This window comes from Myotis myotis, unplaced genomic scaffold, assembly GCF_014108235.1.
Source record: "Myotis myotis isolate mMyoMyo1 unplaced genomic scaffold, mMyoMyo1.p scaffold_m19_p_16, whole genome shotgun sequence".
Taxonomy (NCBI): Eukaryota; Metazoa; Chordata; class Mammalia; order Chiroptera; family Vespertilionidae; genus Myotis; species Myotis myotis.
In genome coordinates, this window is record NW_023416320.1 from 2,933,462 (window position 1) to 2,954,380 (window position 20,919).

At 58.5% G+C, this 20,919-nt stretch overlaps 2 protein-coding genes across 4 annotated transcripts in view; one reads left to right on the forward strand and one right to left on the reverse strand.

The window, feature by feature from the left end:
• Positions 1 to 20,919, reverse strand: part of TG (thyroglobulin) — a 154,775-nt gene that overhangs the window by 13,294 nt on the left and 120,562 nt on the right. The window contains exons 42-43 of the mRNA XM_036337618.1: positions 4,451 to 4,615; positions 3,320 to 3,487 (exon numbers count right to left, since the gene is read on the reverse strand). Of these exons, the coding sequence (XP_036193511.1) occupies positions 3,320 to 3,487; positions 4,451 to 4,615 (333 nt within the window). The remainder of the gene's footprint in view (positions 1 to 3,319; positions 3,488 to 4,450; positions 4,616 to 20,919) is intronic.
• Positions 1 to 20,919, forward strand: part of SLA (Src like adaptor) — a 49,187-nt gene that overhangs the window by 228 nt on the left and 28,040 nt on the right. The window contains exon 1 of one of the 3 annotated variants that reach the window (XM_036337620.1): positions 19,457 to 19,882. The exons of 1 other annotated variant lie outside the window; for it this stretch is intronic. The gene's annotated coding sequence lies outside the window, so the exon portion shown is untranslated. Of the gene's footprint in view, positions 1 to 19,456; positions 19,883 to 20,919 lie in introns of those variants that run through there. One more of the 3 variants, XM_036337622.1, reaches the window with a different exon arrangement.

A 20,919-nucleotide genomic window follows, 5' to 3' on the forward strand; every position in this document is an offset into this window, starting at 1 on the left:
AGGGTTCCTTGGGTGGGTCTCCGCCAGGAGGGGTGGCAGGTGAGTGAGGGTCCTGAGGGACTTGACAGACGCCCTCCTCACCCGCCCTCTTTGGTCTTCGGAGTTTGGTGGGTTCCTGCTGAGGTGACAGGTGGGTCCCGGGGCTGCACTTGGGGCGGGGGCTCCTGCCCCTCCTGGGACTTCCCCCTGGAATCTGGATCACGTGTGTGTGTGGGTTGGGCTCCGATGGTACTGATGCGGGGCTGGCATGAGGAGGAAGCGTGCCCGTGTGTGTGTGTGTGTGTGTGTCTGTGTGTGTGTGCATGTGTGTGTGTGTGTGTGCATGTGGGGGGGTGTCTGCCACAATTGGGAAACCGGTCTCTGGTCAGGGGAGGTCGCTCAGTGATCGGACGTTCTGTGCACGCCTCTTGCTTTCTCTGGATAATTCTCTGGATCTGGGACAATAGTTTTCAACACTAATCATAATAGCACAGTTACAGGATTAAGTGAGCCTGGCCGGAGTGGCTCAGCTGGTTGGGCATCGGCCCAGGCACCAGAGGTCGCCGGTTTGATTCCTGGTCAGGGCACATGCCCGGGTTGCTGGCTCAAATCCCAGTAGGGGGCGTGCATGAGGCAGCCAATTGATGTTTCTCACTCACCGATGTTTCTATCTCTCTCTCCCTCTCCCTTCTTTTCTCTCTCTAAAAAAACACAAAAATAATAAAGACCTATTTTAAGTGCAAAAAACTAATATTTATTGAGCACATCCTATTTGCCAGATGCTGGTGCATATCTGAATCCTCTCAATATTGAGGGTGTCCACTAGTCATCTCCTCATTTTACAGATCGGGAAACTGAGGCTCAGGCTCTAAGGCAGTGGTTCTCAACCTGTGGGTCGCGACCCCTTTGGGGGTCGAACGACCCTTTCACAGGGGTCGCCTAAGACCATCGGAAAACACATATATAATTACATATTGTTTTTGTGATTCATCACTCTGCTTTAATTATGTTCAATTTGTCACAATGAAAATACATCCTGCATATCAGATATTTACGATTCATAACAGTAGCAAAATTACAGTGGTGAAGTAGCAACGAAAATAATGTCATGGTTGGGGTCACCCCAACATGAGGAACTGCATAAAGGGCCGCGGCCTTAGGAAGGTTGAGAACCGCTGCTCTAAGGGAACGCAGATGCTCCTGATTCCAATCCAAGGACACTCTGCCCGCTCTGCTGACAGGCAGCGTGGGGACAAGGGCCTGGGGGTTCCTCATCTCCGTCCCTCGGGCTGGCAGGGCCCTGTGGGCACAGTGACCCTCTGCCACCACCGTCCTCACCGTTCTGCTGTCGGCCTCCCCGCTCCAGACAGTGTGTGAGGAACTATACCGCAGTGACTCCTTCCCCCAAGTTCTGTCTCTCCCCTGACTGTGAGCTCCTTGAGGGCAGATGGCATTAGTATTTACACCCGAACTCTGAGCCCGGGGTCTGGCACGGAGTAAGTGGCCTCGCTGAGTGTTGGGTGATAGGCAAACGGGCCTGGGAGCTGGAAAACAGACTTGACGCCCGTTCCAGGCTGATGTGTGACTCTCCGTGGTGCTGACGGCGTGGCTGTGTCTTTCCACGAGATCATCCTTCCACATAATTCACGTGAAGTTACACTCCCGTCTTTACACAAAAAGGCTGTTTTTAAAATGTGAATGCCGCCTTCATTTCACATTGCTCTACGTTCTCGTTTTTATTGATTTCAGAGAGGAAGGGAGAGGGAGAGAGATATAGAAACATCAATGGTGCGAGAGAATCATGGATCGGCTGCCTCCTGCACACCCCACCCAGGGATCCAGCCCACAACCAGGGCATGTGCCCTTCATCAGAATGGAACCCGGGACCCTTCGGTCTGCAGGCCGACACTTTATCCACTGAGCCACACAGCTAGGGCTGTGTTCTCAGTCCTTGATCCCATTGGACACCGCGTCGCAGGCCTTCCTCGGGCCAGCGAGAGGGAGGGAGCTCCTCTCTCCGTCCCCATTAACCTCTCCTGGCTCGCAGGCACCTTCGTTTATCCAGCCGTCGCTCTGCTAATGGACATTTGAGCTGCTTCCAGTGTTTCACTGCAATAACTCCCACGATAAATGCCCTGTGTGTCTCTCCCATCCACGCGGTGCTCCTTCGCTGAAGGCCGACGCCCTGGGTGAGACAGCACCCGAGGGAGCAGGACAGTGCAAGGGAATGCGAGATCCCGTTTGCATGAGCGATTTTGTGGTTGTTGCTCCTTCCAGTTCTGCTGCCTTATATTCCACAGAGCCAGGCAGACGGGCCCCGTGGCCAGCGTGTGTGTCCTTACTGTGTGCCAGGCACTGGGTCACCCTCCCAGGGGTGACAGCCCAAGGGCCTGTCCAGAGCAGTGACGAGGAGGGCAGGGTAGGCCGGAGGGTGGGCTTGGCATCTTGCAGGATGAGCCGCATCCTAGTGAGGGGAGCTGAGGCCCTAGCCGGGGCAGGAAGTGTGTTCAGACTGATAAATGAGCTCACAGCTTTTCCCTCTCTGCTGTGTCCACACCGAGCCGCATGAAACCTCATTGCCAGGCGCCAGGCACCCGCTCTCCTGGGTTTAAAAATACTGGCTTGGAAGGCTGCCTTTGGGGGTTCCCTGCCAGGACCAAGGAACAGTGCCCCTTTGCCATCCAGCTGCCTCTCCTCTCCCACTCTCTGAGGCCGAGCATCCTTCATGGCACAGGGTGTCCGCAGGCTGGGACCTGGAGCTCCGGAGCCCCTGATTGGCCAGTGCTCACCATTTCCCACGGGGATCCATTCCCGGAGCCATTTGTGGCTGTGGCTGTGGCTGTGGCTGTGGCTGTGGCTGTGGCTGTGCTGCTCACGGTTCTGCACATGTCTTGTTTCTGAACCCCAACCCTGTGACCACCCCCCACACTCCTTAGAGAGCCTTACGCAGAGTAATTAGTCAGCGATTGTTTTGTAAATGAGCGAGTAGGTCAATGATTCTCTATTTTTTTTGGTTAATCCTCGCCCAAGGATATTTTTTCCATTGATTTTTAGACAGAGTTGGGGGTGGGTGGCGAGAGAGACACATCGATGTGAGAGAGGCACACGGATTGGTTGCCTCCTGCACGCACCCCGACTCAAGCCTGCAACTGAGGTCCATGCCCTTAGTTAGAATCAAACCCAGACCCTTCAGTCCAAGGGCCAATGCTCTATGCACTGAGCCAAACTGGCCAGGGCCGGTCAGTGACTCTTGACCAAGGCCAGACTCTGAGGACCAGAGCCAGGGTCACACCCCACAGGGCCCTCTGAGGCCCCCCACCCCCACCCCCACCCTGCCTACCTTCACGGCCTTCGCCCGGCGGATAAGCCCGTCGTCCTGTGAACTCCCGAGGAGCAGGTCGACCGTGGCCCGCGGCGCCCTCTGCAGCGCTCTGGCCGGAGCCTCTCGCAGGAACTGGCCGTCGAGCACCGGGCCCCAGTAGTGGAAGGGGCCGCTCACGGCCAGGAGCTGGTGGGTGCAGAGGAATGGCGCTGATTAGACCGAGCTCACTCTTTTTAAAGGACACGGGGCTGAAACAACTAGCAGTGTTGCTTCGCTAAACCATCATGGACGTGGTGCCGGCGGCCCATCTGCGGCTTTCCCGGGAAATCAGAGTAAAACGACCAGGGACAGTGGCAGGGGCTGGAAGGTGGGTGAGGCTCTGAGCAGTGACTGGTCCAGGGGAGCTTCCAGAGCCCCCTCCGAGGTGACCACACCCCAGGGGGACTGGGTAAGCCTGCGCCCAGGTGTGAGCCGGGCGGAGGAGAGAGAGATCGAGGCGGGGCCGGTGGCCCGGGGCAGGAGGGAGGTCACAGGGAAACGGGTCAGCCTCGGCCACTCTCCAGTGCAGCGGTCGCCAGCCTTTCGGACCTCTCATGGCCCACGGACCACCGGCCGGCTCCACTGCTCCCGTGTGCTCCCATCGGGGAACTGAGGCTTGGCCCCAGGGCGGTTGCCAGTCCAGGCGGATTGCCGAAGGGACCAGGCCACCAGCTCAGATGACAGCAGTGGTCCCTGCTGGCGTCCCCTTCACTCACGTCAGGGCCAGTGAGAGACGGGGGCCAGATCCTCACAGACAGAAGAAGGGAGCACCCAGCTGCCTGTCTAAGGTGCAGGGGCAGGGCCCAGCTCCGTGGCAGCAGCACCGTGACCCTCAGCACGGTCCCCGCCCAGGCGAGACCCTCACTCACATCACCTCACCGTCATCGCCTACCCTCCAAGGCCCACCTGCTACCCCCACTTTACACACAGGCTCCCAGGCACCCGGAGGTGGTGCCCTCAGCACCCACGCGTGGCCCACCGCACCCTCGTGCGCAGCGCTGGGGGCGGGGAGCGTGTGGCCTCGGGCGGCCAGGTCTCCTTCCTAGGCCCGGGTTTCCATTTGTAAACATTTGGACAATGCCCCTTCCCAACTGGCACACACGTGCCCACCTTGGTCTGGGCGTCGTTGAGGGCGTCGGCGGGCTTCTGGCGGAGGCAGGATGTCATTTCCTGGATGGGCGAGGTGGGACAGCCGACCTCCTGTGCCAAGGCAGCTGCCTGCTGCTGTGCCCGCTCCGGGCTGATGACGGCGGCGGGGGAGAGCGCGGAGCCACCCTGGGGAGAGAGCAGACATGGGGCTGAGAATCTCCATCTCTCCCTCCTCCTGCTCAGCCCGAGGCCTGAGGGCACAGTAGGAGGCCAGGACCCTGCCCGGAGGTGCCACAGGCATTCGGGAGGTCGGGACGGATCAGTATGCCACCCACATGCTGTGTGGCCGTGAACGGATGTCCCCTCCGCCTCAGTTTCCTCATTTGTGAGGTGAGCACGCTGGACCGGGTGGCCCTCCGTCTTCGCTATGAACTACGGCTGCGTGTGGAGGCAAAGCGCTGACGGGGGCTGAACAGGGACCAGGATCCGAGCTGGGGGGGAGTCTGCGAAAGTGGCTCCGTGTCCCACCACCACCTCCGGGCTCCCTGACGAGCAAGCCCTCCGGCTCAGGGAAGATGGACTTGGGTGTAAACTAGATGCCCACCTAGGAGACCGGGGGACGCAGCCAGTGTGAAAGAACCGGCCAATCACGGCAAGTCTCCTGTAAGCCTCCAGGTGCCGGAGCGTCTCCTCTCTGAGAACGGAGGGTGGGAGCCCGGCTCCAGAAGGAAATCAAGGCACAGAGAGGTGGGCGACATGCACAGGGTCACAGGGCAGGGAACGGGGTGGCCTCCTGTAAGCCTTCAAGGTCACAGGGCAGGGAATGGGGTGGCTTCTTGTAAGCCTTCAGGGTCACAGGGCAGGGAACGGGGTGGCCGCCTCCAAGGCCAAGCCTTTCACGCACACACAGTCGGTTCTGGATGCGAGGGGGCGGCGCTGTGCTCACTGTTATGTTTACTTCACTGTTGGGTCCAAGGGGGACCTTGTGGCCAGAGGTGAGGCCAGGCCATCGGACCCCAAGCCGAGGGAGCAGGACACATGGGGGTGGACCCTGACGTGGCCACACCGGGCCCCAGAGCTCTGAGCTGCTCAGACCCGGGCTGGTAGCCTGGTCTACAGACTCCAGACGGGCTGGGCCCGACATAGTGTCCTGTCCTCAACCCACTCCGATAAGCGGAGGCTCCTGCTGCCATGAGGTGTGTGCAGGCTGCCCGTGCTGGGGCCTGCAGTGGGGCTCTGAGCCCAGATCTGTGAGCGAGGGAGATCGCGGGCTCATGGTGGGAACCTGCGAGCGGCAGTGACATAAATGCCCAGCCAGCCCAGGCCGGGAGGTCAGCAGTGGTGCCCACACATGGTGGCAGGATGACTGCCCCCGATTCAGCTTTCCAATGAGTAGGGGCCGTATTTTCTGAGCATCACTGCGTGTGCTCTGATTCAAGAGAACACACACACACACACACACAGTATGTGCACACATATGCACACACATGCTCACACAGCATGCACACATGTGCGCACACATGCTTGCATATGTACACACATACATATGCAAACACACGTGTGCATCTGCATGCTTAAAGTACTCCAGGTCAAAGCCCCACATTCTGAATTGTGGGCTGACCAGGCCGTCCACGGTTGGGCTGCGGTGGGGCGCCGAGCAGGCGGGCTGCGGGGCTGTGGGCTGGGGATGGGCCCTCTGGTCCCAGCTATAAAAAGCCAGGGCTCCTGATGTGTGAGGAAGTGGTTAGAGGCGGGGGCTCGCGGATACTGCACGGCGGCTCAGAGAACTTTCCTCGCCAAGCATTTTGTTTTCATTGATCTTTCTGCACAAAACTTCTCTCTTCGTGGAAAATCGGTGGTTAAAGAGCCAACAGCGGGCTCAGCCCCCACTTGAAAGCACTTGGGTGGAGACAGGGAGCTGGGGGAGGGGTGCTGGGCGGAGCCCCACCAAGAGCAGGGGCCTGGGGGCAGAAGGACCGGGTTCCAGCCCCAGCCCTGTTCCCCACCGAGGGACGAGGGGACCCTGGGCTGGGGCGCGGGGCTGACATCCGGGGGCCTCATCTCCTCATCTGGATGGGAGTGATAACCATGCCTCACAGCTGCCGTGAGGGGGCAGGGCGGGCGGGTGTCCTCAGCCGGGGTGGGGGTGGGGTGGGGAGGAGTTGGTGTTGCTGTTGGTGCCCTTGATGCTCACGGGACTCTGTGGGTTCAGAGGAGCCGGTCCTGTCACCCTGCCCAGTCACGCCAGCAGCCTGGGCCCTGGGCCGGTACTTTATCTAAATCTGACCTAGCTATTCAGTGGCAATGAGTTTCCGTTCGTTTTGTGTGTTTTCTGAACTTTAAAAATAGTGCAGGGCGAGACCACAATTGCTGAGCACTGCTTTTTCTCCCGGAGCCTCAGCACATGCGAGGGGCCTTGACCTCAGTGAGCCACCGGCTGGGGTGACCTCATGAGGCCCTTGACCAAGCGCACACAGACACACACACGCAGTCACACATGCAGTCACAGACACACACAGTTACACATGCAGTCACAGACACACACGTAGTCACAGTCACACAGACACACAGACACACACACGCAGTCACAGACACACACAGACACACACGCAGTCACAGTCACACAGACACACTCACACACACAGTCACAAACAGAAGCACACACTCACACAGATGCACACCCAGAAACTTACACAGACACACACACACTCACACACACACACTCACAGACAGACACACTCACACAGATACACACTCAGGAACACACAATTACAGACAGGAACACACCAGTCACAGGAACACACACACACACACACACACACTCAGACACACACACTCACAGACAGACACACTCATACAGATACACACACTCAGATTTTCTTGAAACGGACACCTCAGAGTTTGCTGGGGGAGCCACTCACAGGCTTCCATGTAGAAGTCACTGCCCCCAACCCGGACGGGGCAGTTTCTGTGACAAATGTCCAGGCGGGGCCGGGCCCTTCCTTGCCAGTGAGTCTGCAGGCCCAGTGCTGGGACGGGCGTGAGCCTGTCTCTTTCCTAACAGCCCCTGGTGAGTGCCACCAGCTGACACCTGTGAATGTGCTGCTTCCAGTGCCAGCGTGCAATCTGGTGTTTTGGCTGCGAGGGAGGGGGCGCAGGCAGGAGCGCCTGCCGGTCGTGGCAGGTGACAGACGGGGGTGCAGACCCCAGCTCCAACGCGTAGTTGTTTGATTGGGGCTCTTCCTTCATCTGTCGGGAGCGTGACGATGCTAACAGATTCCGCCAGGGCCGTTGTCGTGAAGAAAGGAGAGGATTCTCATGACACACGGGGCGCATTCAGAGTGCACGGGTTCAGAGTGCTAGCTAGCCCTTGCTCCTCATGTTCGGATGCTTTAGGCTGCACCGCGAAGCACATCTTCACCGGCAAATCTGTCCACATATCCATGCTGATTTCCTGATAGGCCACAGAATCCCTGGGTCACAAGGGATACTTTTTCCCTGAGACATAAAAGTGTATTGTGTGATCTTTCCCCACAACGTTTTCATGGTTTCCCATGGAAGATATGCATGTGGGACTCTCTCTTGAAGGAACATACGCTTGCATTATATCGGTGGCATTTTAAGCTCTGATTCCGGGCCCCTGCAGCGGCCTGTTTGAAAGGGTCTCATGGAGACATAGCTCACGTGGCATACAGTTCTCTCACTCAAAGCCCACACGCCCATGGCTTTCAGTTCTAGGCTCGGAGCCCTGTCACCATCACCACCATCTAATTTTAGAGCACTTTCCTCGTCCGCAAAGCAGCCACGTGCCCATTAGCAGTCACTCCCAGCCCCAGGCCATCGCTAATCTGTTTCCTGTCTCTGCAGAGTTGCCTTTTCTGAAATTTCATGTAAATGGAGCCACCAATCGGAGGCCTCCTGGGCCCGGCTCCCTCCACTTCACCCAGTGATCGCGCACGTCGGCACTCCATTCCCTTCATAATTAAATACCGTCCCCTGGCTCCCATATATAATATTTTATCTACTCAGCTGCTGGGCGTCGCTGGTTTCCCCATTTTGGCGATTATAAGTAATGCTCGATGAACAGCCTGGTCCATTGTGTGTGGGGGGGGTGGGGGTGGGGGTGGGAGGGCATGTTTTCATTTCTCCTGGTTGTATACCTAGGAGTGGAATGGCTGGGTCAGAAGGTAACTCTATGTCCGACCATTTGAGAAGCTGCCAAAATGTTTTCTAAAGCAGCGACGCCCTGTTATGCACCCTCAGGCAATGCCTGCATGTTCCAAGCTCTCCACGCCCCACCAACACGGTATCACCTTGTGCATCCCTGTCACAGCCCCCCGGCGGACTGGGAGCGGAACCTGTCACAGCCTCCAAGGGGCCGGGAGCGGAACCTCGCTGTGCGCTGTGTGTGTGATGTGCATCTTCCTAATGGCGGATGGTGGTGCGCACCTTTCCTGGTGCGTACGGCCCTCTGTCCATCTGCTCTGGAGAATCGTCTGTTCGGGTCCTTGGCCCAACGCTAAGTTGGGTTGTTTGTCTTTTTGTGATTGAGTGGTGAGTGTTCTTTATATGCTCTGGATGCACGTCCCTTCTCAGACGTGTGATCTGTGCACACTGGCTCCCAGTCCACGGGTTGTCTTTTCACTTTCCTGACGGTCTCTTTAGTGGCACAGTATGATACCGTGAAGGTATGGCGCGGCTGGTGGGGTATGTGGTGAGCAAGAGCCTGGGTTTTAGAATCAGACCAGCCCGGGTGCGACGTCTGAGTCCACAAACGTCTCTTACCCCCTCTGTGGGCCTCCGTGTTCTCCACCCGCAGAGTAAAGGGAGGGAACCGGCCTTTCTCAAAGATGCCAGCAAATCGGCCCCTCCGGGGTGCCCCTGCCCATCTCTTTAACATTTAACGTTAACGACAAGCAAAGCGAGAGAGACGGGATGAGGGACTGCTTCACCCCAGGGCCTGGAGTCCACCTGCACCCTAAATACACGTGTTTTCAAACCCTTTCCTTTCCCCTCGCTCCGGCCGCCTCAGGAAGGGTGCACCTCTGTGTTTTCCTTACAGACTTACATCCCCCCTCCCTCCCCCACTGTCTCCACCTGGAGAGAGAAGGCAGGTGCCAGCGGGTCGAGGGGCCCGCTGTGACCTCACCCTCTGCACAGTGACCCCATCTGTGCTCAGGGAGCCTCTGACCAGGGGCCCCTTCGTGAAAGAGTGACAGCCTCAGAGAGGCTCCGTGCCTGCCCCGTCACCCAGCCCAGCCTCCCCGAGCCGGAGGGACGGGTGGCCATGGCCCTCTGCACTCACCCTTCCTCCCGCGGACACTCTGGCCAGCATGCTCTCCACGTGGCTTGGCCACACGCTGGCGCCCTTAGCTGCGGGCATGCACTGCGGGGACCCCTCCAGGGCACCCCCAGGCACGGATGGGAGAAAGGAGAGGAGCTGGCCCCGGCTCGGCCCCTTCAGAATGGAGCTCGCTCCACTGTCGTGTTCCCTGCAGGGCCTTGCAGCCCCGACCAAATGCCTGCTCCCAGCTGTCACCGACGCTGTTGCCAGTCGCCTCCGTCACCCTGGCTGTCAGAAACCATTGAAGGGCTTGGCGCCCGGAAAGCGCTGCCTTCCCAGGCGGAGGGACCGCCCTTCACAGGCGACGCTAAGTGACGGCCCGGGCGACGGCCGCCCCGTTTCGCAGGGAATTTAAATGCAGGCTTCTGAGCTGCTCCCTCCGTTGCCAATGAGCAGTCACACACACACCCTGGATATGCGCTGCCTTTTAGAAACAAGCCCATGATCATGACCTGTACGTGCCCAGATGTCTCCTTCTGGGTACTTATTCCTGTAGCTTCACTAACGACCCAATGAATGTGCGGGCCCGAGGCCGCCATGGACATCTCGCCGGGGCCCCTGAGGACACACTGTCTCTTCCCCCAGCTGATCGGAGCCCTCGGCTCTGGCCTGGCCTGGTATCTGTGTCCTCGGGCCTGAGCCTCCCTTTCCCCCCCACCCCGGGTCTGAGCCTCCCCCCTCCCCCCAACACACACACACTCACTTGGCTTCCTGTGTTCAGATGGGCTCAGCATTTTCCTCTGCGGTGGCCACTTCTTTATGAGCTGCAGCTGGTGAAGGTCGAGCCCCACCCCCCTGTAAGGAGGATGTCCCGACAGCCCTGGGCCCACAATCCAAGCAGACCCTCTCCCCAGGGCCTCTGTACGGACACTCCCAGGGGACCCCCGTGGAGGGGCCGGTGACCCCAGAACTAAACGGATGCATGCTGAGTCCCTGCCCGCCTTGGCTCCCGGAACCCATTCACGTCATTCTAACACTACCCCCTTCAGATGTTCCAGCTAAACACAGTGTGAATGGTTACACTTGTAGGAAGAACGGCCAGGACTCGGGCTTCGGGGTTAGATACAGCGTATCCTGCGCTGACAACCGGGAAAGTGGCTTTGCTCTCGGGGCCTCGGTGTCCCCATCTGTAAAGTGGGTACATAATGCTGTCTCAGGCTGTGGCATCAAGAGCCTGGGCCTCAGGGCCCTGCAGCCCGGGGCCAAGTCCAGCACCCCCTCTTACCCGCGGCGTGTCCTTAGGAAAATGACTACAGTTCCCCGTGCCCCAGTCTCCTCCGTGTACAATGAGGGGAGAAGAACATGCCCTGAGATGAACTGATGAGATCACGTGGACAGGGCTATACCCGCTAGCTGTCCAACCAGCAGGAGCAATCACTAACATCATAACCGGCCTGTCACGGAGTCCTTGCAAAAACTAGATGAAATAACAGGCTTGAGAAATATACCCTGCAAAGCACTACAAGGAGGTCGGTTGTTATTGTTCATAATGTTATTGCGACTCAAACTAAACTGAAAAACAGGGACGTATTCTCCCATCTAAGGATCAGGTTGGGGATGAGATTTCGTTTTGGCCAAGAGTTTTCAAAGCAGCTGAGGAGCTGGCCTGTCCTCTCCCGTCCCTTCCCCGTGGCCCGTGCGCTTGGTGTAACTAGCTGTGGTTCGGCGGGTCTAGAAATAAACCCTGGCTGACAATGCCACGCCCCTCCCGGCGCTGGTACGTGCTTGGCGCCCTTTTAAATTTCATTAAGACTGATGTTGAGCGTGGTCTTCTTTATTTTTATTATTTCCTAAAATATTACTTTTTTCTTGAGTTCAGAGAGGAAGGGAGAGGGAGAGAGAAATAGAAACACCAATGATGAGAGAGAATCATTGCTCGGCCGCCTCCTGCACGCCCCACACTGGGGCCTGAGACCGAAGCCCTGGCCTGTGCCCTGACTGGGAGTCGAACCAGGACCTCCTGGTTCATGGGGCAACGCTCAGCCACTGAGCCACGCCAGCGGGGCGAGCATGGTCTTCTTTAAATAACGACAGATTCATGTCAGAAGTGAGGAGGCCTGTCCCCCAGAAGTATTCGGGCGCCAACGGGGAGCTGTGCTGCTCCAACGCCACGCGTTCGATCTCAGCCCTCACCTCCCTTCGTGCTGCGGCAGCCCAGGCAGCGGTGCCGGGCGGGTTTCATCGCTACGGCTTTTGTGAGATGAGGATACCGGGGCAGGGCAGTTTCCAGGCCTGGCTGCGGTCACGGGGAAGCTCAGCGCTCAGCGCAGAGGCCTTATCTCTCTCTGGCCGGCGGCTGTGTTGCTCTCCCGGGGACACCCAAGCCTGTGCTGCTGGGGGCCGCGGGGAGCAGGGATAATCCAGCACCTCCTTGACCCCCTCTGCTGCCAGGTGGGCGGGGAGCCAGAGGGCAGGGAGGGCCTTAAGGCAGTTTGTAATCTACATTTTGTTCTTCCTTTTTATTTTATTCTATTTATTATTTATTCTTATATATTTTTATTGATTTCAGAGAGGAAGGGAGAGGGAGAGAGAGAGAGAGAGAGAGAGAGAGAGAGAGAGAGAGAGAGAAAGAGAAACATCAATGATGAGAGAGAATCACTGATTGGCTGCCTCCTGCACACCCCACAATGGGGATCGAGCCTGCAACCCTGGCATGTGCCCTGACCCTTCAGTCCACAGGCCGCCGCTCTGTCCACAGAGCCAACCAGCCAGGGCCCTGTTTCTGTTTTACACCTGCTCCCTCTGCATCTCCCTCCCATTCACCCCTCCTGCCTGGTGAGTCTGTGACGGCTGCTCTGGCCCTGGAAGGCGCTAGCGCTCCTGTCAGTCATCGAGGAAATAGGCAGCCTCCGTTCCCGGAGCTTCAGTTTCTGGAACTCAGAGCATAGAGGTGGGGAAGGGGTGTCAGGAGATCCCCGTCGTGGGGCATGGCACCACCCAGAGCCCCGGCACGGAGTTTCCTGGGTCGTGGGCACTGGCTCTTGTCCTGGTTCTCAAGCAGAGTTCACGAGGCTCTCTGTGCCCTTCCCAGAGACTGTGCGTGTGCCGCAGGAAAGATGAGACAGGTGTTTCCCGACTCCCTCTGAGCATCGTTTAGAAGCGCTGCCTGTCTCCTCCCCCATGGTCTCCCAACGGGGTGCCCGTGGCATTCCATCAGGGCCCAGGGAGAAGATGCTAGAACATCTACTTGTGAGTGTGGAGCAGTCTCATCCTTTACAAACATTTTGACAGCCCGGCCGGCGTGGCTCAGTGGTTGAGCGTCGGCCTCTGAACCAGGAGGTCACGGTTCCATTCCCAGTCAGGGCACAGGCCTGGGCTGTGGGCTTCATCTCCAGTGTGAGGCCGGCAGGAGGCAGCCGATCAGTGATTCTCTCTCATCTTTGATGTTTCTATCTCTCTCTCCCTCTCCCTTCATCACTGAAATCAATAAAAATACATTTTAAAAAACATTTTTACATTTAGAATGTCCATATTAGTAGAACAATCTGTGCATGTAATTAGTGACAATGGGCATATGCGAAGCTTGTTACTGTCGGGTACAGGACCAAGCAGCTGGGGTGTTACCTCAGCAGCAGGTGGAGGCCCCTTTCCCCGTGGGCTGGAGAGAAGAGAGCTGAGCTGGGATGTCACCACGGACTCCCAGTGTCTGCTCTGCTGCTGGGCATCAAAGGGACCAGCAAACTCCGTGCCTCTGGGACAGTGGCAGGCCGCTCTGGCAAAAGGCTAGGTGGCAGCCCTCCCCACCTCCCCACTAGTGCCTCCAGGCCACTGGACAATTGGAGAACCTCGCCTGTGGGCAGAGGGCAAGCCTGGGAGCTTGGCCCCACATTTTGCAGGGGTTAAGGGAGCGCGGACACGCCACCAGACCCTGGCGCGGTGCCGTGAGAGGACCAGAGCCCGAGGGGACCCCGGTAGGACCCTCACTCCTGGTTCTGGCAGATCCTAAATGAAGGGAAGTCCATTCTGGTCAGTGGAACAGCGAAGAGAACCCAGAGGTGAATCCAGCAGCGCCTGCCCAGGCACTAGGAGGAAGTGGAAGGCCACTGGGAAGGAAGGCCGGGCTGGGCAGCGGGGACCCGCTGAGGAATCCAGGCAAACGCCAAGGACGCGGGGCAGCCAGGACCGAGGCGGGACTGGCCTGAGGAGTCAGTTCACCAGCCTGTCCCGGTGCATTTGAGAGGAGCAAAGAGGCCTTAAGGGGCAAGATGAGAGATGATTGCGATCACTTCCAAGTCCAGACAAGATGCAACAGAAGTCACCCCAACAAACAAAACAACACACACACACACACAAGCACACACACACACACACACACACACACACAACGAGAAGGCACAAACTGAACGTCCTGGCCAGCACTGCCAAACGTCTAGCCTGGACTTGGACTCTGCTCAAGTTCAAGGTTGAGCTGGACATCATCCTTCCCTCACGCTGTGGGGCCACGGCAACCTTGAGAGCCATTTCCTTTGGCTCCCTCCTCACTGGACCCCCCACGACGCTGCCCTGACTCACGGGTCATCCATGGCCCTGTCCACGGAGCTCTGATGGCAGGACACATCTCCCAGTCACCCCTGTCCTCCCAGAGCGTGGCCTCCTGCTGGCCTGAGGCTTCCCTTTTCTGAATACAAGATGCATTTAAATAAAAGAATGCCGAGTCAGATGTAGGGAAGAAAAGAGTTTGTACATGAGTGCATGGAGAGGAAGCTAGGAAGCATATTGCCAAGTTGCAAAGCTGCAATGGGCCCTGCTCAGCAACCTTCCCCAGCTCCGGGAGGTCCGCTGACCCCTCCAGCACTCTCAGGAAGCTGAGCAGCCGGGTGGCCTTCCCGGTGGAGGCAGCGGGTGGGTTGAGCAAGAGGACAGCTCTAGTGCATCAACAAGTTTGTGCAATGGACAGTGGAAACGAAGTTTCTACTTCTCCTCCTGAGAACACTCGGGGCCGAGGGGCCTCTCACAGATACACACGAAGGCCCCGGAGACATAAACATGTAGGTTCCGCTCCAGCTGGAGACCTCGGCTCAGCCACATGAACCCCTTTCCCCAGCTTCCGACGTGGTTCCCGAAATACAAACGAACTCCTGTGTCTGGAGAAGCAGTGGGGTCTGATGGCTCCCCAGGGAGGTTCATGGTCAGCCACTCACCTTCCCCAGGGAAAAGGCAATAGTCACAAAGTGTGGGCTCTTGTTTAGAAGGCAGACCCCTGGCCTTCATTCATTCACTCACTTAGTCATTCACTCGTTCGGTGGCTAATTATGGATCACCTCTTTGGGGCAAGGCTCGGTGCTAGGCTCAGGGGTCATGCATGAGACGTGTCCCTGTCCCCCCAAGTTTATGCTCCACTTTGAAAGTGGGTGGCGTCCATATCCAGTGGACCCCCGCTCTGTGCCTTGCACCACGCTAGCGGGTCTATACACCTTGTCCTGAGGACCCTCCAGATCTGGGAAGGAAAAGGAATAGCAACACCACGCAGGCGCACAGAGAGATGCAGAAAACTTTGCAAGATCACACAGCTTCCAAATGTCTCGAACCCCCCTCTTGTTCCAGACTCCAATGCGCATGTCCTGCTCCCGTGGGGCAGGGAAAACTCCCAGGGGTGCTCTGAGGGGGGAGCAACTCCCTTTGGCTGGGGATTTCTGGGAGGACAGGGGGACAAGGTGAACTCTAGGTGGGGCACTTCACCGGCAGGGGCTGGGCAGGGGTGAGGTAAACAGTGCAGAGGTGGGGAGGCTGTCTGCATGCAGGGGGACACAGACGTCCCTGTGGTGAGCGGGGCTGGAGGCCTTGAGCGGGGACGTCATCGCGGGAGGAGGGTGAGAGCAAATGGTGATGAGCATCGAATGCCGGGAAAGGTAGGGAGCAGGTTCTGTGGGGAACAGGAGGCCGTGGCAGGTGCTGGAGGAGGATGGCCACAGGACCTGAGTCGGGGAACTGGGGCTGGAATGGGGTGAGGGAAGCCGTGGGGAGGCCCCCTTGCAGGCCCGCCCAGTCGTGATGGTGAGCTCACCTCCAGAGGTTCCTGGGCTAGACCTGGGGGTGTCACTCATCAGCTGGGTGGCCTAGAGCAAGCGGTTCCACCCTGGGAGCCTGGGTCTCTTCCGGCGAAGTCCAGACACACAGAGTAACTAGGGAGAATCCGTGGGGACCATAGGCAGCAGCCAAGCATCTTTCCCGGCTCCCGGAATACTAGTTCCCCTTCCTCTTTTCCTCCTTCTCGGGTACCCCAAGCATCTCCGGCCCTGAACCTCTGCACTTGGCATTCGCTTTACCTGGTCCTTCTTCCTCTTGGTTTGCTCACTGGTGTCACGTGGGCACCTGACAAAGCTCTCTTCCCAGGTGAGGCCCGTCTGTCCCCACTCCCGTACGTGCTGGTGTCTCTAACTCAGCACCTGGAGCCGCGCCTCGCACACAGCAGGCGCTCCACGGGTTCCGTGGGATAAACAGTGAGTGAATGAATGAGTCAGTGCGTGTCCATCCGGGGAAGGGACACACCCTAGGCTCTCAGGGAACTTGTAGGCTGCACGGGATCTCGAAGGTCCCATGGGCTGAGCCCTCTCTGGATTCAAGAACGCCATCAGCGGATTATGGCCCAAGGGTGACGCCTGGCACGTCAGCCACGCTCACTGCGCCTCCCACTCGCTTCTCTCCGCGGAGAGAACTTCACTCGTCCCCGAGGCTGCCTTTCCAGCATCCAGCCATCCCCACAATTACACCGAAAGCAGGACAAATACCTTAGGCAGAAGTGGGCATCTGCGAGTACTGGACCCAGCTGCAAACTGTGGGGCTTACACACGGCACCCCGGCCACGGGACGCCGAGTCCCCTTACCTCCTGGACCCTGGACCCTGAGCCCCTGGGACCTGCGGCCAGAGAAACAGGCTCCCTCCGTGTGGGTTAGGAGACCTGCCCAAGCCCCCGCTGCGGGTGTAACATCAGCTCCCGGCCACGTAGTGTGCCAAGCTAGTTGTCTACGTGGGGGATATTGCATTTCAGTAAAGCCCGGACTTCACTGATCAATCTTGACCCCTTTGGGTGTCCTGCTGATCTGTCCGTGGCCATTAGCCTGGCCCTCCTAGGTAATGAGCTGACAGCCCCCGCCACGCCCCCCGCCCTGGAAATCCAGTGCTTTCTGCACCCAGGGACCTGCGAGTCCCCGAGAGTCTGAGCTCAGCCTCCTGACTGGTCACTGGGCCAGGGCTGACCCCATCCTGACCCTTGAGGGCCTTGCTGGGGGCATCTCTGGCCAAGTTTGGCTCCAACCTCCACACCAGCCCCCTCCCTGGGCCCCAGTGCAGGGACATTTTTAGGGGCATTTTCTCGAACTCCCTGGTTCCTGTCAGTTCCCCTGGGCTGAGGTACACACTGAAACCTCCAGGCCAGGGCACATGGGCAGCAGCACCCCAGGCCACCCCGTTACCCAACACCGACAGGCAGAGCGGATATTGCAGCCCTGGTCCCCTAGGCTCCAAATTCAGAGCTTCTCCCTCTGCAGCTCCGCCTATCGAACCCTGTCCTTCACTGAACGTCCCTCTGTGGTCCCTGCCCACCTGCCGTCGCCTCTGCCATCGGGCTCAGGCTTCCTTAGGGCCCACGTGTCTGCCCCCCAAGCCCCCGAAGCCGGCAGTTCTTCCTGCAGGAGCCTCTCAGGCGCAGACGTGTCCGAGGCAGCTCTGCTTCCTCCCGCAGGACTCAGCGAGGGCCTCTCCGTAGACAGCCCGTCCCCAGCCACTGACCGCTGTGGGAAGGAGTGCCTGTGAGCCCGCTGTCTTTTCTTAAATACGTCTGTGTTTATTGATGTCAGAGAGGAAGGAGAGGGAGAGAGAGAAACATCCATGATGAGAGAGAACCATGGACCGGCTGCCTCCTGCACGCCCCACACTGGGGATCGAGCCCACAACCTGGGCATGTGCCCTGACCAACCCTGACCTCCTGGTTCATAAGTCAATGCTTAAGCGCTGCGCCACCCCTGCAGGAGGGCCCCTCTGCCTCATTAGCCATTTCCTGTCCTTCCCGCTGTCACCATCGCCGATAGCTGCCGCATCCCCATGTTTATGCCACGGCTCCCCCCAAAAAGTAAGCTCCATCCAAGAGAGGCTCTTGCTGTGCACAGCTGCACTCATTGAACAAATGAAGTTCCATTGAACGAATGTTAAATAAGGGACTAAATTTAGTCTAACTCATAGCAGATTCTGGGCAAATGTTTTTTTGTGTTTTTTTTTTTTTAAGTTGCCACAAAGCTTGTGCTTTCTGACTATGAGCTCACGCCTCCTTTCTGCCTCCGTGTGTATTTTGGGGGAAAACTCCACGTATGCATCTCTCTGCCAGGCGCTTCCCCTTCTAGGCGAATGGCCCGCTCCGTCCATCTTTTGCAACGTGGCCTCTGTACCTTCCCAGGGCGCCCTGCGCATGTCTCTCAAGTTGTCTGAGGAAGCATCTCTCTAGTACCGAGTGCCTTCTAAAGTTAGAAGCGGCCCGATGTTTTCGATTCACCGTCGACAACTACACCGAGTGAGGTTTCTAAATGACTCTCCCTGGGCGGCCGAGGCGGCCCTGTGGGGCTGGGGATGCGTGTCAGCCGCCAGAGACACCGGCCGGGTTCCGTGCCAGGCCCAGCTGTGTGACTCTGGGCAAGCCACTCTGCTGTCACCTCTGTGAAGCAGCCCCCACACGGTCCCCCGGCGTTCCAGCCCAGGCAGCCATTCCCAGGCCGTCCTGCCGGGAGTCAACATCCCGGCAGCTTCCACCTCTGCCACCCACAATCCCTGAGGCCCCAGGTGCCTGCGCTCTCCTGCTTGAGACTCGCCTGTGATGAGTGGGGAGCTATACATTGCTCCTTTTAGAATATGTTCTTATTGATTTTAGAGAGAAAGGCAGGGAAAGGGAGGGAGAAATGTCGATGTGAGAGAGAAGCATCAGTCGGTTGCCTCCTGCACACCCCGCACTGGGGATCCAGCCTGCAACCCAGGCCTGTGTCCCGACCCACCGGGAAGCCAACTGCGGCCTTTCAGGGCGGTGCAGGAGACGATGCTCGACCAGCTGAGCCGCGCTGCCCAGGGCTATCTATTATCACTTTTTAAAAAATTTAAACCCATCGAAACGTTGAAATGCTACAATGCACACGTGCTCTTCACCGAGATCCCTCCAACAGTAACATTTTGCCACATTTACTGTCTTGCTCTCTTTCTCTCTCTTCCTGGACTATTGAAAATTATAGACACCCGCCACCTGGCCTCCTGGCACCTCAGCAGGTGTCTGCTAAGAGCCAGCACCCTCGCCCATATCCCCACGGCGGCACTTCACCCCACGAGAAGCAGCGTTGACACGGCATCATCGGACCTGTGGTTCCTATATTTGAGTGCCGCCCACCGACCCATCACAGTCTTTCTGTCTTTCCAGTCCTCTTCCCTTGACCCAGGATCTAGTCAAGCATCACACAGGCAACATGACCTTGTAGGTATTCGTGGTCAATGTTCACCTACACCCCGTGTTTCCTGACCTTCCCAGTCTCTCGGGGGCAGCACGCCCAGCGGGGCTGCCCGCAGCAGCTCTCGGCAGAGGGCCTTCGATGCCTCTATTTTCAGCCTCTGCCCATGAGGACCTGCCCTCCACAGGCTCTGCGCTGGGGCTGGCTTGGCAGCGGCATGAGGAAGCCGCGATAATTGGGAAACTCAGAAAAGAGAAGCTGCCGCCGCGTGGACCCAGCCAGCTCCAGGGGCCCTGAGCGCAGCCCGGAGCCTCCCCCGCCTTTTAATTAGAGACGAAACGCGTCTGCGAGCCTGAGCGAGGCCTGGCCGCGGAGCGGAGCTGCCCGTGTGCCCAGGGCTTTGCACCCGCGTGCAGCAGGCCGCCCGCCTCGCGTCCTCAGAGGGGAGCCTGCTGGGCGCTCGCTGAAAACAGGAACCTGCCCCTCCGCGGGGCCCGCGCCTCCTCGTTCTCGCAGAGGAAGTGTGCGGCATGTTTAGCAACTGCTGCTCTTCTCGATAGCACGGGCTTGTCTACACCCCGCGGGGGCCCGGCCGCCCGCTCACTCTGCGGCAGCAGCGGCTGACGGAGAGGCCGTGACGGGGACCCTCGCCAGCTACTCCCCGGGGCCGCCATGTCCAGCCTTTGAAGGTATCTTGGGGGATGTGGTGGGGGCTTAGGGGGGCCATCAGGACCCCTTAGACGTGCAGGGGGGTGAGATCTTGGAAACGGAGAGTCGCTCTGTGGGAACAGGCAGGGCAGTGTCTCCAGTGAGGCCCACCTTCCAGCACGGAGCCCGGAACATCGAGGCTCTCGGGGAGGGTCTGGTGCATAGCTACAGGCGAGCAGGGCCGAGGGCGTGGGCCGGGCACCGTCCTCCAGAGGAGAGAGTGCCGCTCCAGAACGCCCTGGCACAGGCAGGCCTCCTCCCGCGGACCGCCGGGCTTGCTCCGGCCCCCCAGCACCGTGACCCCGGGTGAGTCACTGCAACCGCGCCAGGCCTTTATTTCCCCTCCTTAAAGTGAACATCCCGGGGCCAGGTCCCCCGGGCGCTGGGAAGGTGGCATGAGCGGCATATGCAGAGCGCCCGGCCAGTGTAGACACAGGGTAGGGGCTCGGTAAGCGCGGCCAGGGAAGAGCAGTGACGTCTTAGGGTGCACGCAGCCCCGAGAGGCTGAGCTCCCTCCACTGCTTCGGGAGCCTGGCTGTGAGGGTCGCCTTTGGGAAAATGCCAGCCAGGCTTGATGATGACAAGCAGTGACAATCAGAGGAGGTGGGGAGCGTGTGGGGCGGGCGTGTGGTGAGAAGAGGCTTGGGAGGGCGAGAGTTCTTGAAGGGATGTGGCACGCTCCACATTCTTTGAGGCTCCTAGGTGTCCAGAAATCCTGGTTGTCAGGGAAATGACCATGGCGTTGGGCTCGAATGTCCTGAATTGGGGTCATGCATGGGAGTGGGAAGGGGTGGTGTCCGCCACGCTGAGTGGCGGGGAAGGAGCGCTGCATGAAAGGCTATTTTCCTGCAATCCTCAGAATAATTCTTCAAGATTACAATTATTGTTTGCTTTTGACAAATAAGGAAACGAGAGCCAGAGAGGTTAAGTGATTCTTCCAAGTCACACAGCAGAGAGAATTACGCTCTCAGGACAGAGCGGTGGGGGTGGGCAGAGCCCTGGGGAGAGTGAGTGTGTG